The 13188-nt window shown below is 43.8% G+C and overlaps 1 protein-coding gene across 1 annotated transcript in view; it reads right to left on the bottom strand.

Annotated features, from left to right (window-relative positions):
• The window catches only part of FBXL7 (F-box and leucine rich repeat protein 7), a 174715-nt gene extending 170071 nt beyond the window's left edge, over positions 1-4644 (bottom strand). The window contains exon 1 of the mRNA XM_063400287.1: positions 4129-4644. Coding sequence (XP_063256357.1) covers positions 4129-4165 — 37 coding nt within the window. The 5' untranslated portion in view covers positions 4166-4644. The remainder of the gene's footprint in view (positions 1-4128) is intronic.
• Between the last annotated feature and the right edge of the window lie 8544 nt (positions 4645-13188).

Raw genomic sequence — 13188 nt, 5'->3', positions numbered from 1 at the left:
TGTAAAAGTTTGTCAACAAGGCTTATGATTCAGAAAGGATGTTGATTTCCTTGTCTAAGGTGCTGTTTCACCTATTTCTCCCACAGTTTCATCTATTTTTTCCCCTGCTGTCCTCTGTACTCTACATGTAGCACCCATGTTACATTAAGTCTTTCATGATACATTTTAGCTGATCAACTAGAGCTGCTGCTCATTGTCACCAATCCTCTCTAGACCAGCTTCTGGAAAGAGAAAGTATAGGAGATGCTCAAAGAAAGTTTTATCCACAACTGCAGGATTCTGGACAGTTGACTTATTAAAAAGACATTCTTTCATATGGTCTGAACATCAGTATTGTCAAATTTTTGTACCATCATTTAGCTTCTCTCAAATCTGACTGGTTCTCAGGTCTCAGTTTAATGAAGAAGTCACTTGTGAAGAAGATGCATTGAAAAGTTATTTTGCAAAGCAGCAATTTCACCTCAATGCCACAGCTTCCTTTCATGTGTAAGAACACAGATTATTCCTCCAACTCACACCACAAAGCCAATTTCCTTGTATTACAGAAGCCTGTGGTTTTAAAGGCCTTCCCTTGAGGATGAGAAACAGCCTCAGGTGCAAAGAAGGACAGCATCCAGTTAACCTTTTCCCAAAGGTCCCATGCCAACAGCTGGCACCACAGTCAGCACCCACCCAGCCTTTTGCCCAGCACAGAAGGTTTTTCTAGGCAAAAACATTACAGAAACACTGTCAAGATGTCTGATCAACTTGGCAATAGTTAAAAGGACAACAGCCTTCAATTCAGTCCCCTCATCTGCAATGATGAGTAGTGTCTCGTTTGGCTTAACATTTTAAGACAGGTCTTTAAACAGAAAACCTGACTTTTGATAGCTTCTGCAACAAAAGGCTGCTCTGTCCATTATCACACACAAGGCCTCCTCTTATTAAAAACCAAGCAAGGAGCTAAATAAGAGAAAGAAAGTAGAATTATTTATCCCCATGGCAAGAAAGTGAAAGACAGTGAATGCAGTAGGACTCTCGTTAAGGTAACTGATGATTTCCATCACTTTCTCTGCATAGGCAAAAGCCTACAAGTTCTGCTCCATGATAAAGTGGATTTCTTGCTCCAGTGATCTATTAGCAACAGTAGCACTTTCAAACACAACTGCTGGAACACATTCAGAAAGACTTATCTTGAGCTTTAACACTTTGGTCTGAATCTACTGCATACTACAGCAAGCCTGAAATCTCAAGCTCCATATATTTTTCAGGTGAACAGATTTCCAGGAATAATCTGCCTTATAACAATTATTTTTAAAGTCCAAATGAAAACTAGGAAAGTAAACTCATATTTAATATTTTACATTTTAAAAATGGTTAATGTCTGTAAACAAAATTCTGTTTATATATTAATTTGTTATAATACCTTAAATGAGTGTTGTGTTCATATCCCATCTGTACGACAAGATTTTTCAGGTAAGCAATTTTATTTACATTTAAGCTTCATTCAGAGCAAGTTTTAGCCTTATAAAATTAAATTAATGGAAAACAAACACATTCAAAGGCACTGTCAATTATACACCAGACTCTATATACTGATTTAGACTCATCAAACATCCAACTATCTGCTGCATCTTAACATGACAATTGTAGTTTCCAATAAAATGACAATCAAATAAATAAAGGCAGTCCAGTGCAGTTTGTGTGATCAGTCACAAACACTTAGCTGCCTGAGATTATTACATGCACAGTACAGATGTGAATTTCAAAAGAAGTTTATTATTGGTAATTGTAACAATGTAGCAATCCATGTAACACCCAATTTCCTGGTCATAAAAGCTCTCTATTTTAGCAGTGGTATCTTGAGCAAGAGTTATCCTTGCCCTGATGTATCTGTTCAACATAGAGATGAGAACCAACTTAGGCAAATTCATGAAGTTCTGCAGTTGAACAGCAGACAGGAAGGAAAGCTGTGTGAAAAAACTAACCCAGCCATTTAAAAAATCATTTGCAGTTGTCTTCCTGAAATTTAACCTAAGATATCAGCAAGCAGCAAAGGGGAAAACAGCCTTCAAGAAGCTCAGCTAACAAAGGTACTTTTCTCCACCCCTAAAATGACATACCATAGTGCAGGATCGGCCTACAAAGCCCAATAGGCTGAAAACAGTGTACCACAGACGCCACTCCATGAACTTTCAAATGGATATTCAGGTTGCTTTTAAAGTACACAGAAAATCGTTACCCCTCCACCAAGGAGCATAAACACATCCTACTAAAAAGAAAGTTTTTAGAACAATTAAGAGGTTCATTTGCCAAAGACCAAAAGCCCAGTAGTTTATAAAAAAAAAAAAAAAAAAAAAAAAAAAAAAAAAAAAATCCTCCCTTTATGAGGTTTAGATTTGTTCTCCTCTATACCACTCAGGAAACAAAACTAGTATGAGAGCTTCTCCAAGTTTCTCAGTAACTGATGATGTGCAGAAGTTACCGGGACTCACAATCTCTGAGGCACATTAATGATGAAGTTTTGATCATGGGGCTTGGAGATCTTTTAAGTTTATTTCAACTTTAAACCACTATTCTACATCGTTCTCAAGACAGGTCATGGTCTGCACTGCAGAGATTAATTTGCCACACATAGTTTGCACTCCCAGGATCCAATCTCCACTCTGAATGGAGGAGAGAGGTGAACTAAGAACACCCTGCTTGTACAAATCCTGCTCTTCCTCGCGGTGCCTATCAGGTACTTCTGGAACAGTTAATCTCTTCTTCCTTCCCTTCACTGAGGGCTGCAAAAGATTCTGTATCAGAAAAATTGTACATTTAATGAAGCAATCAGTCTTCTGAATTCACAAGAAAGCTCAGGCATGCATCCACACCTTCCTGTCATTGAGGTGAACAATTCCCAGCAGCATGATCAGAATTATCAACAATGACCCTTTCAATTCTGGTGAAAAACTAAGATTTCCCCTTTCAGGAGGAATCCACAGAGGCTTTGATTGCAACTTCCAGGTTCACCTCCTTTATGCAGGAGTTTTTCTAGTGATGGTATCAGTTGACTGAAACCCCACGACAGGAAGAACAGCTTTAGCTTAAAGCATCTGACTTCATCAACTCTTCAGAAAGCAGAGCTCATTTGGCAACCAATGAAAGGAACTGCAGAATCTGCTCTAGAAGTGGCGTCTTTCCCCTTTCCTTTACACAATCTTCATGCATATTTTGGATGCACGAGGTGTATTCTTTGGCAGTTGCCGTCTGAACTCCTGAAGAATGGAGCGGACCACAGGATCTTCTCCCTCGCTCCACCTACAAACCCTCAACAACGAAAAAGGGGGGTGGGGGTGATCCCACACGGTTGCCCAATATACCAAAGGGAAGGCATACATCCTACAGAGTTGTCTAAATACTTGGAGGGCAATACGTATAGAAGTCAGCTAGAAGTTAAAGAAAGCTTAAAACTAGCTGGCAGGAAGACAAACTCGCTGTACTTGCCATTGGTTTGCCTGACATTAGCTGACTGTTCCAGTAGTCCTTCACACCAGAAGCAAAGCAGCTGAAATTCATCCCTGATGTAACTCCAGCGAGACTAATAGGCTTCCACAAGAGCGAATCAGGCCCTGCATATCTAAAACCAAGCCCACTAAAGTTTCACTGAAGCGAAATTGCAATACAATCTATGGATAACAGCTGGAGAACATTAACTCTCCCCCCATCCCTTGCCGGGGTTAATTTTTTTCTTTCTGTTCAGACAGGAAGCAGTCATATAGCATACTGCATAATATAAGGATCCTGGGATATAAAGACGAGTTGAAAAGGATTACAAAGAGCACTCTACAAGTTTTTAGAGTTAACGCTGCCATAGCCCCCGAGCTGCCTTCGAACAGCGAGCCGCGCCGCCGCCCCGACAGCACGAGCTGAGACAGCACTTAAACTCCTATCTAGTGAAAAAAATCATTAAAAAATAAGGATGTTTTTATGGGGCTCAGCGGGACCCCAAGGACCGTGTCGCGGATCCGGGCGGGGGTCGTCCCGGCCGGGGGTCGTCCCGGCCGGGGGGAGGAGGACCCCGGCGCGGCCCCCCCTGCCCGGTCACGGCTCCCCGGCCGGACGCCCCCCGCCGCCGCCCCGGCACCCTCCGCCGCCGCCGCTCACCCTCGCTGCCGTACTGCTTGCCATTGTTCGCGCCCATCCTGCCGCCCTCATGCTCGCCGCCGCTTTCCCACGCCGCCGCTCAGCATCTCTCCCGCGGGGCGCCGGGCGGGCGGAGCGCAGCCCTGGGGCAGTGCCGGGGAAAGAAGAGCCCCCGAAAGTCTTCACGGCGACATGTCCAAAGCAGCCTTGCAACTTCCTCCGCTTCTTCTCGGGTGGCGGACACCCTCCCTTCCCCACCTCACATTAAAAATAAAAAAATTTTAAAAAAAATTAAAAAGGAAGAAAGACTTTAATAGCGAAAGAATCAAAAATGCGATGTATCGGTGCGCCCTCCCCGCCCCGGTTTCCAGCCGGGGTGTCCGGGCCAGGAAGGCGGCTCCAGTTATAATCCACAAGCAGGACGGGCGGGACGGCCTCCCTGCGCTGGCTCCACCGCCCGCGGCTGGCGCTCGGCTCCTCCGATGCTTCAGCGCCGCTCCGCCTTCCTCCTCCTCCTCCTCGCAACCCTGCCGCTGTGCCGCCTCCCCCGGGAGGCCGCCGCCAGCCACTTGTTGCCCGGGGCGGGAGGAGAGGGAGCCTCGGCCGCAGACTTTTGTTAGCGGCAGGCGCCTCCTCCCGGCGCCCAGCGCCGCCGGGCCGGGGGCGGGAGGGGATGGGGATGGAGGGAGGAGAGCCCCGGGCCGGCCCCGGCCCTTAAAGACACAGCGCCCGCCACGGGGGCTCCCCGCGCCGCTGTCCCAGCAGGGCGGCACTGCCCGGGTGTCCTTCCGACCGGCAGGGCAGGGGCTCTGCCTTCTGCCCCTTCGGGGCACCCCCGACCCTGTCCAGCTCACCGGGGGCTGACAGAAAGTCGCCGTGTGTCGGAGGGGACGCTTACCTCTCGTTCCCCCCGGCTGCTGCCGAGCTCGCACTGCTTTCTCCTTGCAAAGGGCATTCCCACAGTCACTCAGTTCAGTGAATCACTGCCGGCCTTTGCCGCCACATCGAAGAAAAACCATCCAACTGTTGAACATCCCCCAGATTAGTTCTTCAGGGATATATCTCATCTCTTGGGATGAGATGTTTCGATTTAATTCAGCTGTCTTAAAAAATCGTTTCTGCTTCTTTCACCCCAAAAGGTAGACTCAGAGCACTGGGGTTGTCAGGGATAGTGGACACCGTCAATGGGGTAAGTGCCTTTCCCGAGTGCAGCCCACCCAAACAACGGCATTGGGAAGAGAGGATTTCACAAGGAGAGCCCACACCACCTCCGCCTGCCAAAAGGGGCTGGATAACCAGAGATGCTGTCAAATGGGAGTGAGGATAAACTGTGTGTGACCAGGTTAATACAAAAACTTCCAGTCCCAGGAGGGTACTTGCCCCAATGGGCTAGCTAAGAATATCAATTTAGTTTGCTTCACACAACTGTTACCCAGATTAAGTGGCAATCGGGTGTCACCAAAGGCTTATTGGGGAAGAATCAGGTTTAAAAGAAGTGAGGAAGAAGGAAGAAAGTTTGTGATAGGTGGAGAGAGAGGCTAGAGCAGGCAGTCCTGGTTTGGTGCCGGTGTCTCCCGTCTGCCTTGGCCCAATGGTGCTAGCTCTCTGTCTGGGGCAGGTCAGGGTGTACCAAGCAGGGATCCCCAGCCCAGGTGTGCAAGGGGTTAGTGGCAAGTGTGTTAGCACAGGGAGCAGCACAGGTGTATGGAACTGTACCTGAAACGTGCTTACACAGGTACCTGCAGGGCATGTGGGGCAATAGAGGGACCCACACTTCCACAAGAGGAGTGTCACCTTGTAGCCTACACAACCTGGGGGTGGCGTGCCCAAAGCAATGCATGTTTGAGACTAGGAATTTTTAGGATTCGTTTCAAAGGTCTTTACTAACATTTTGCAAGTATCTATGGTTGGTGTTTATGTGCTGTATTGCTCATACTGGCCCCAGCATAGAGCTCACTGATTGCTAGGTCAACATGTCCTTGTTAAAAAAACACTTTAATTCTGATTTGATTAAAACCATGAGTTGAGCAGTTTTCCCTGCACCACACTATTATCTTATGTATGCAAAAGCCTGTATTCCTAAACATATCACAACACCTACAAGACAATTACTGCATGCACAGGTAATTCTGACCTAATTATATCTTTGTCAACTTACACAAATGGCATATGAAATGGCAGAGGCAAAAGTATCAACACTGACAGGACTTCAGAAAAGGTGTCTAAAACCTGAAGTTTTGGGGATGGGGTTTGGTTTTGGTTTTGTTTTTTAAGTGCATTTTCATTAAGAGATGGCCTAATTGCCAGAAGCTGAAATGGGTATCTGTGGCACAGGTGACTGACAAGTAATCAGGCAATGTTTATGACACTCTAATCCCATTAGATGCCTATCATTAACTTTCTCCTTGTAATAAAGTTTTGGTCCCAATTCAATACTGAGCACTACAATACAATGCTACACACCCCCTTCAATTCTCAGAAATCAATGAAGGTCTAAGAAAATAGTGCCTTCTGGGGTCAGACTCATCAGATGAGCAGTCTTGGTCCTTTGAAACAAAATATGAATGAGTCTAAAAATATAGGTTTCTGTAATCAAAGGTTAATTTCTAAGCACTAGTATGAAACAACTTAGAACTGTGACAAAGCAGGCAGGCCTTGACACAAGTGTCTGCTTTTAACATCCTCTACTATCTTTTTGAGAGTTACCTGTTCAGGGGCAGGGCAGGGGACAGGAGGAGCAATCTATCTTCTGTAAGACAGTAAAAGTTTGTGGGGCAAGGTTTATATCTGCTTACATATGAGCCCACAGACTGCCAACAAACACATGCATCCCAGTAGTTTTTTTCCTGCTCTGTGGCACCCCAAACACTTGTTAGGAACTCACCTAGGCAGAGTAGGATAATAAAGAAAAAATATAGTGCTTTTACAGCACAGCAGCCTACCTTTGTCACTCAAATCCTCACGCCCAACTCGGCTGTGGGCCAGCACACCCAGCCAGACCATCCTCCCCACCAGTGCTGCGAGGCAGTGCCAGTCCCCAGCTGTGGGACAGCACATGCAGGCTGAAAACAGCACGTGTCCCTGCTCCATGTGCAGCACAGCTGTGCTCAGTTCTGGCCTGAAATACAGCGATGGGAGAACCCACTGCAAACCACTCCTGAGGCAGCCTCTCAGCTCCTCATGTCTCACTGTGTGCTCTGCATGCCGTGGCAGTCAACCACCCAAAAGTGTTCCTATGTGGGTCACAGGACCAGGAAGGCAAATGATCCAACTTCTAACTCCTAGAGAGCTGTGCAACCTTTTTGACATATACGAGAGAAGTTTCTCAGACTGGTTGGAAACATCACCTCACACAGACCCATGCACATAGCTGTATGTAAATAATTTTACATCATTCAGAAATGATGAATTCTGTCCTTAAGAGCAAATGTAGCAGTTTCCCTCCAAATTCGACATCTGATGCACCACAACTGAAATGACTCCCTTTGCCAAGGGGTAATTTTGCTTACCAAAAGCAGCATAGGCTGGTGCTTTGTGAGACATGAAGCTCAGCTGTTGAGGGAGCCCTGTAAAGAATAAAGATATTAGAAACACATATTACTACTCTGTCAAGTTTATGACATAAATCCCAGGAATGTCCCATCATGACCAGAACCAAAAGGGAAGAAAAATAAAAATAACAAAACAAAAAACACCCCAATAACAAAAACCCAAACAAAACAAAAGGCACAAGCAAACAAACAAACAAACAAACAAACAAAAAAAACCACCCAGGGGAAAAACGTCTAGAGAGGAAAGAAGTCTTCTTGGTCTAGGAAATCTGAATGTTGCTGCTGCACATCGTGTTACACTCTTTTTGTGGGAGAAAGAGGTGGAGGACAAAGGAACAGTAAAGTATCAAACTCATTTTGTTATTAAGACATAAAACTCTCACCAGAAATGTATCCATCACAGAAAATATTGCTGAGAATGGGTAACTGTTTCATGCAAGGTATGTAATCTTAGAGCTTCATAAGCCCAAAAACATCAACATGAGCAGAGAAGCTAGGAAATGCTAGTTTGAAGAGGCTCTACAAGTTCCACCCAGGACTGACTCATCTTATAGCCCTTCAGTATTTACCAAACACTTGGTTCATTGCGGGATCACTGTGGCACCCTGAGAGGCCTATTATGTGCAGACATATGGTTTGGGATTTAGTACCCTTATGGTGCCTGCACATGAGACTTAAGATATTTTTTTTCAACAATTTCAGAGATGTTTCACTCATTCTGGGCAAAATTAGGTAGTAGGTTTTTTTTCTTTTTTTTCCTCCTTGTCTTCTAGTTGGTCCATACCTTATCCACTGTGATTATTCAGCTTGAGCTACGTAGTATTTTTATACATAAATACAAAGGACAGGTAGGAGTCTCTTGGCTGTGACTGAATTAAGCTCTCTGAACAACATCATATAACTCCTATGTGAAGCTGTTTACAATAACCCTTTCAGACACTCACACCTAAAAAACAGTGCAAAGAATCTGAAAGCAAATCAGTTCTGCCATTTTTTTTCAATGATCCAGAGGAGATACAGTGCTTTCAGTAAAGACAAGGACAACTTTGGGTGGTTTTGCCTCTTAATCCAAGGAGTACATGGCCACTTCGGATGGGATGAGATGAAATGCTATCAAATGCTGGTTTTGCAAGTCAGAAAGATTTGTTACTCCATGTAAGATGTGCCTTCCTATGCTTTCCTTCTTCATAAGGAGACATCAATGCGTTTTTCTGAGACTCGTATCCTATCCCAGCAGGAGGAACTTAGAAATTATTAGAGCTGAAGAAAAATAAGAAAGCTATGGGCCAAAAATGTTTCCATTTGGATGTGTTGCTACAATAATTTCTCAGAATGTTTTATTACATCTCTATTCATTATGGGCCTCCCTCTGTGGTACATTACATGATGCACCATTTTTCTATTTCATGAACAAAACCACAGCAATTTTTAAAGAAGTAGCTAAATAAAGGGTTCTGGATAAAGAAAATAAAATTTTAAAAATTGAAAGTAGCAGAACTATTTCCATAATGTATCATCTATAGCCTTTCAACCAGCAATTCCAGGGCTAAATAATTTGGCTGTGAATTTTTTGCCACAGTTTTGGTAGGGCTTTTTCATTCAGTTTTAGTCTAAGCATTCCTCTTTGAAAGAAAGAATAAACAAATATCAAAAACTTCCAGCAACTTCCAAGTGGCCTTATGTCAAAGTTCCATTTAAAAGCCATTTGTATTTCAGGTTTTAAAATTCCAGCAGCAAATGTAAGATTAGTTTCCTATTTGATGAAAGAAGTTTTGATTTTTTCTACCTTCCTTTTCTTTCCTTCCTTGAACATTTTAAGCATTTCATTTCACAATTTGAAATTAAATAAAATGTTTAAAAATTCAATATCCTTTTAATGACAGCAGAAGCCAAGTGATATTTTTTTAATTAAGTCTACTTTTACGTTACCATGTTCATAGGGCTGCATATATTTTGTGAATGCTTCATGATAATATCTGTGTTGACTGCTTTTGGGCATTGTAAAGGGAAAAAGAATCCAAAAGAAATTTGACTAATATGTTGCTGGCAACTTAAAACCATTATCAAAAGCATATTGTTTCATTAACTAGAAAATGATCCATTAAAGCTACGTACCTCCTAAAGAAAGAAAAAGTCTGGATTATCTTCATCTTTATAGAAAAAATTATGGCCTCGTTGTCCTGTGACCTGAAAGTATGTGCCATTTTCTTATTAGTAGCCCAATATTATTATGAGTGACCCCATCTACATGGCTAAAAAGCTGCAGGATTTAAGGATAGCTCAGACTGTATTTTAGGGGCAGCTTTTAGTAGAGCTTGTTCTCCTGGCTGAGAGCTCTCTTAGCATCCACTTGCATGAGGTCAGGCTGCTCCAGCCAAGCAAAGGCTCTGGTCCCACAATGACTTCAGTAGGTCTGGTTGAAATGCACTAAATCAAGGTGGTGCTCAAGTTCTGGAACGTTTTGGATAATATGAGTTTATGTTCTGATAGGTTTGTCTCATGGGGTCACAGACCAGATGAAGTACAGGCAATTCTATCAAATAAAGATCCAGCTTTATTTTAAACTTATTTCAGAACTTCAACTAATTCAAATCTTTAGAATTTTTTAACCAACCTGGCATTTTAAGACATTTTTGCTGATTTTTTTTTTTTTCAGTTTTACAGGAGAAAATCTTAACTTGTATTTGATTTTTCCTTCTTCCAACAACAAAAGCAATAACTAAAGTTCAGACTGTGTTGAAACATGTTTTACATTACATGTAAAATCTGTTGAAAAGAAGAGTGAGTTTGAAAAGCCAAGCTCCTAAGTCTCAAGTGTTAGAAAACAAAGGAATGAAGACTGTGTACAGCTCCAGAACAACCATCCTGAATTCCCCTGCCTTGTCCGCAGTACACCTTCCACCACGAACCAACCTGAGGCCTTCAGCCAACACTGCAAAACCACTTCAGTGCCAGGAGTACTTTGCAATTATGTAAATTGTGGCATTTTAATGCATAGGCACAATGAGACATACTCGGGCTGTAAGAAGTAAAATTAATTCTGGCATTTCACAACTAATGTCTGACCTTGCAATTTTTAAATAGTGGTTTTTCACTGGATTTAAAAAAAACAGTGTTGGCGGGTGCATTCTCCAAAAACCGAGCAAAGAATGAACTTAAGATACATTGCCTCATAGCATTGACATATCTAGGAATGATTTTCAGGGTTGGAAGCCTGAACTCTGCTAAACAGGCTGCTGTTAGTTGGTCTAAGATAAGTAACGATAGAAACATAAGACTTTCCAAGCACCATGGTGTTTATGCCTCTTCTGAGAAAGAAGTTGTGGCCTTCTTTCCTGGCTTGGCCAGGTTTCCTTTCAGTCACAAACAGAGCAGGGTAAGGGTTCTTCGTTGTAGACCTTTACTCTGTGGATACTCCCTACACAGGGGTGTGGACAAACTGTGGAAACCCCTCTAGAAACAGTCTGCAGGAACCAACAGAGAGACAAAGCATTTTTTCAGTTCTGTATATCTTCTCAAGAAGCAGCAGGTGTTGCAGGATCACACGGTGCTGGACAAAGGATGCTGCATTTGATGGAGCTTCTTCAGACAGACCACTGCATCTCCATAAGTGCTGTTTCTTCTACTTTGACCACTACCCCACAAACAGTGCCACACCACATGCACACCAAAGCCTCATTTCACAGCCTTTCTTCCCATCTGGCTAGTTATAGTCTCAGCTTCTCATGCCCCATGCATGCCAGACACATCACTCAACAAAGCTCCCTCTCACTCTTTGGCCTTCTCTCCCATCTTCTTGCCTCTGCTGTCTTACCTCCCAAGCTGGTAACCAGTGCACTCTTGCATTTCCACAGAATTTTTCTCCTCAGCACTTATCTCCACCAACTTCCTTCTATATTGAGTCTTTGTGAGTCTTTTTGAATTTTCTTCTGGTCTGTTGCCATTGCCGCTGCCAGTTCCATTCTTCTGTCTCATACTGATGTTAATGCAAAACATTCTAAGAAAATTCACAGTGGCTCTTGAACAGTTCAGCCTTGATGAGCTCCCTCCCAGTTTTCTTCTTTTCATAAGAAGAGGCAGTGAAATTTAGCCACATGAAAGGGAGTTTCACCAAGTTTCAATCAGAAGGTTTTGATGTGTTTCAGAACTTTCTCAGACATCATAACTGAGTTGTCCAGCCTGTAGCCAAAATGCCTTATTTTCCCTTGGTGGTATCATTCCCTGCACAGCCAGCCTGGATTTTCTTCCAAGCTTGGATTGACTTTCAGTGAAGAATTCACAGACAGATCTGTACAAGGTTTAGTAAGGAAAAAGAAGTCTATCTGGTGACCCTAGATCTCCTCACAGGCCTGGCAGGATCATCTATTGCCCAGTCACTGGGTCACTCAACTCACAGATAGAGCTGAACTACATTTCTTCAGATGTAGCTTGCACCCACTGAGAGCAAGCACTGTGTGCCTTCTCCCAAAGGCAAAGCCAGTAAATAATGACTCTGTTGTCACTAACACTAATCCCACTGTCAGCTCATCCCGCACTCTTAACCAAGAACCTGAACTTGGTTTGTAAACAGTAGTGTGGTATGCTGAAAAAACTAGGTGCATGAAGAAGCATGCCCAAGAAGCTCTTTCAGTGCTGCAGGCTGGACTACTGCACCACAGTGAAGGAAAAGTGCATGTCTATGTAAACATCAGCATTTACGTGCTGAAACAAAGCTAAGGCGTGAACATCAGCCATGAACCTGCAGAGGACACCGATGGCAGCTGTCTGGAGGCAAAGCAGCAGTTCAAGCATCAGCCCTGGAAGAGCACTTGTACTTCCCCTTGCACAACAGGACAGTCTTGTTTGTGTGTTCTGCCAGGAGGTTTTTCACAGAAGAGACCAAGATCCTCTGCCTATGGCAAATGCTCCAGTGGATGGCAAATGTCCCAGTGGAGTATTCTAGTATGCAGTGCACTACGTTCAGTGAAAAGGTCCCCGGCCTTCTCCAGTTTTTCACTACCCCACAGGCAGCCTTGCCTTGTCCCATATTGTCGTGGTTTAGGAATGATATTCCCCAATGTAACATTCCCACTAGAAGACTCCAAATGATGCACTGCTCACTCACTCTCTCTTCTCCCTTCCTGTGGAGGCCTGGAGAGAACTGGAGGCACAAGGGCTGAGACAAGAACAGTTTACTGGAAACAGCAATGAGATAAGAAACTAGCAATAACAGCAACAGTATTAATAACAGAGTGTACATGAGTGATTCACACATGAGAGCTCACCACAAGGAACACAAATCTACCCCCAAAACTCACCTCCCTCCACATGACCAGGAGGGACCCCGTCCCCATTACAGCTCCTGAAGGTGACATGAGGTGGTATAGAATAACCTCAGTGTCCTGGCCATGTCCCTCCTAGCTACTGCCAGGAAAAATTGACCCTTACCTAGTCAGAACAAAGAAACATGTGCCTATGACTAATTTGGGAATTTGCTGTAAGGACACTGTCCACGTGAGGAACCAGCACAATTAGCATGCATTTAATATTA

This window comes from Prinia subflava, chromosome 1 (genome assembly GCF_021018805.1).
Source record: "Prinia subflava isolate CZ2003 ecotype Zambia chromosome 1, Cam_Psub_1.2, whole genome shotgun sequence".
Lineage (NCBI taxonomy): Eukaryota > Metazoa > Chordata > Aves > Passeriformes > Cisticolidae > Prinia > Prinia subflava.
Note: the sequence above shows the minus strand (reverse complement) of the source record. Positions and strands in the feature narration are given on the sequence as shown.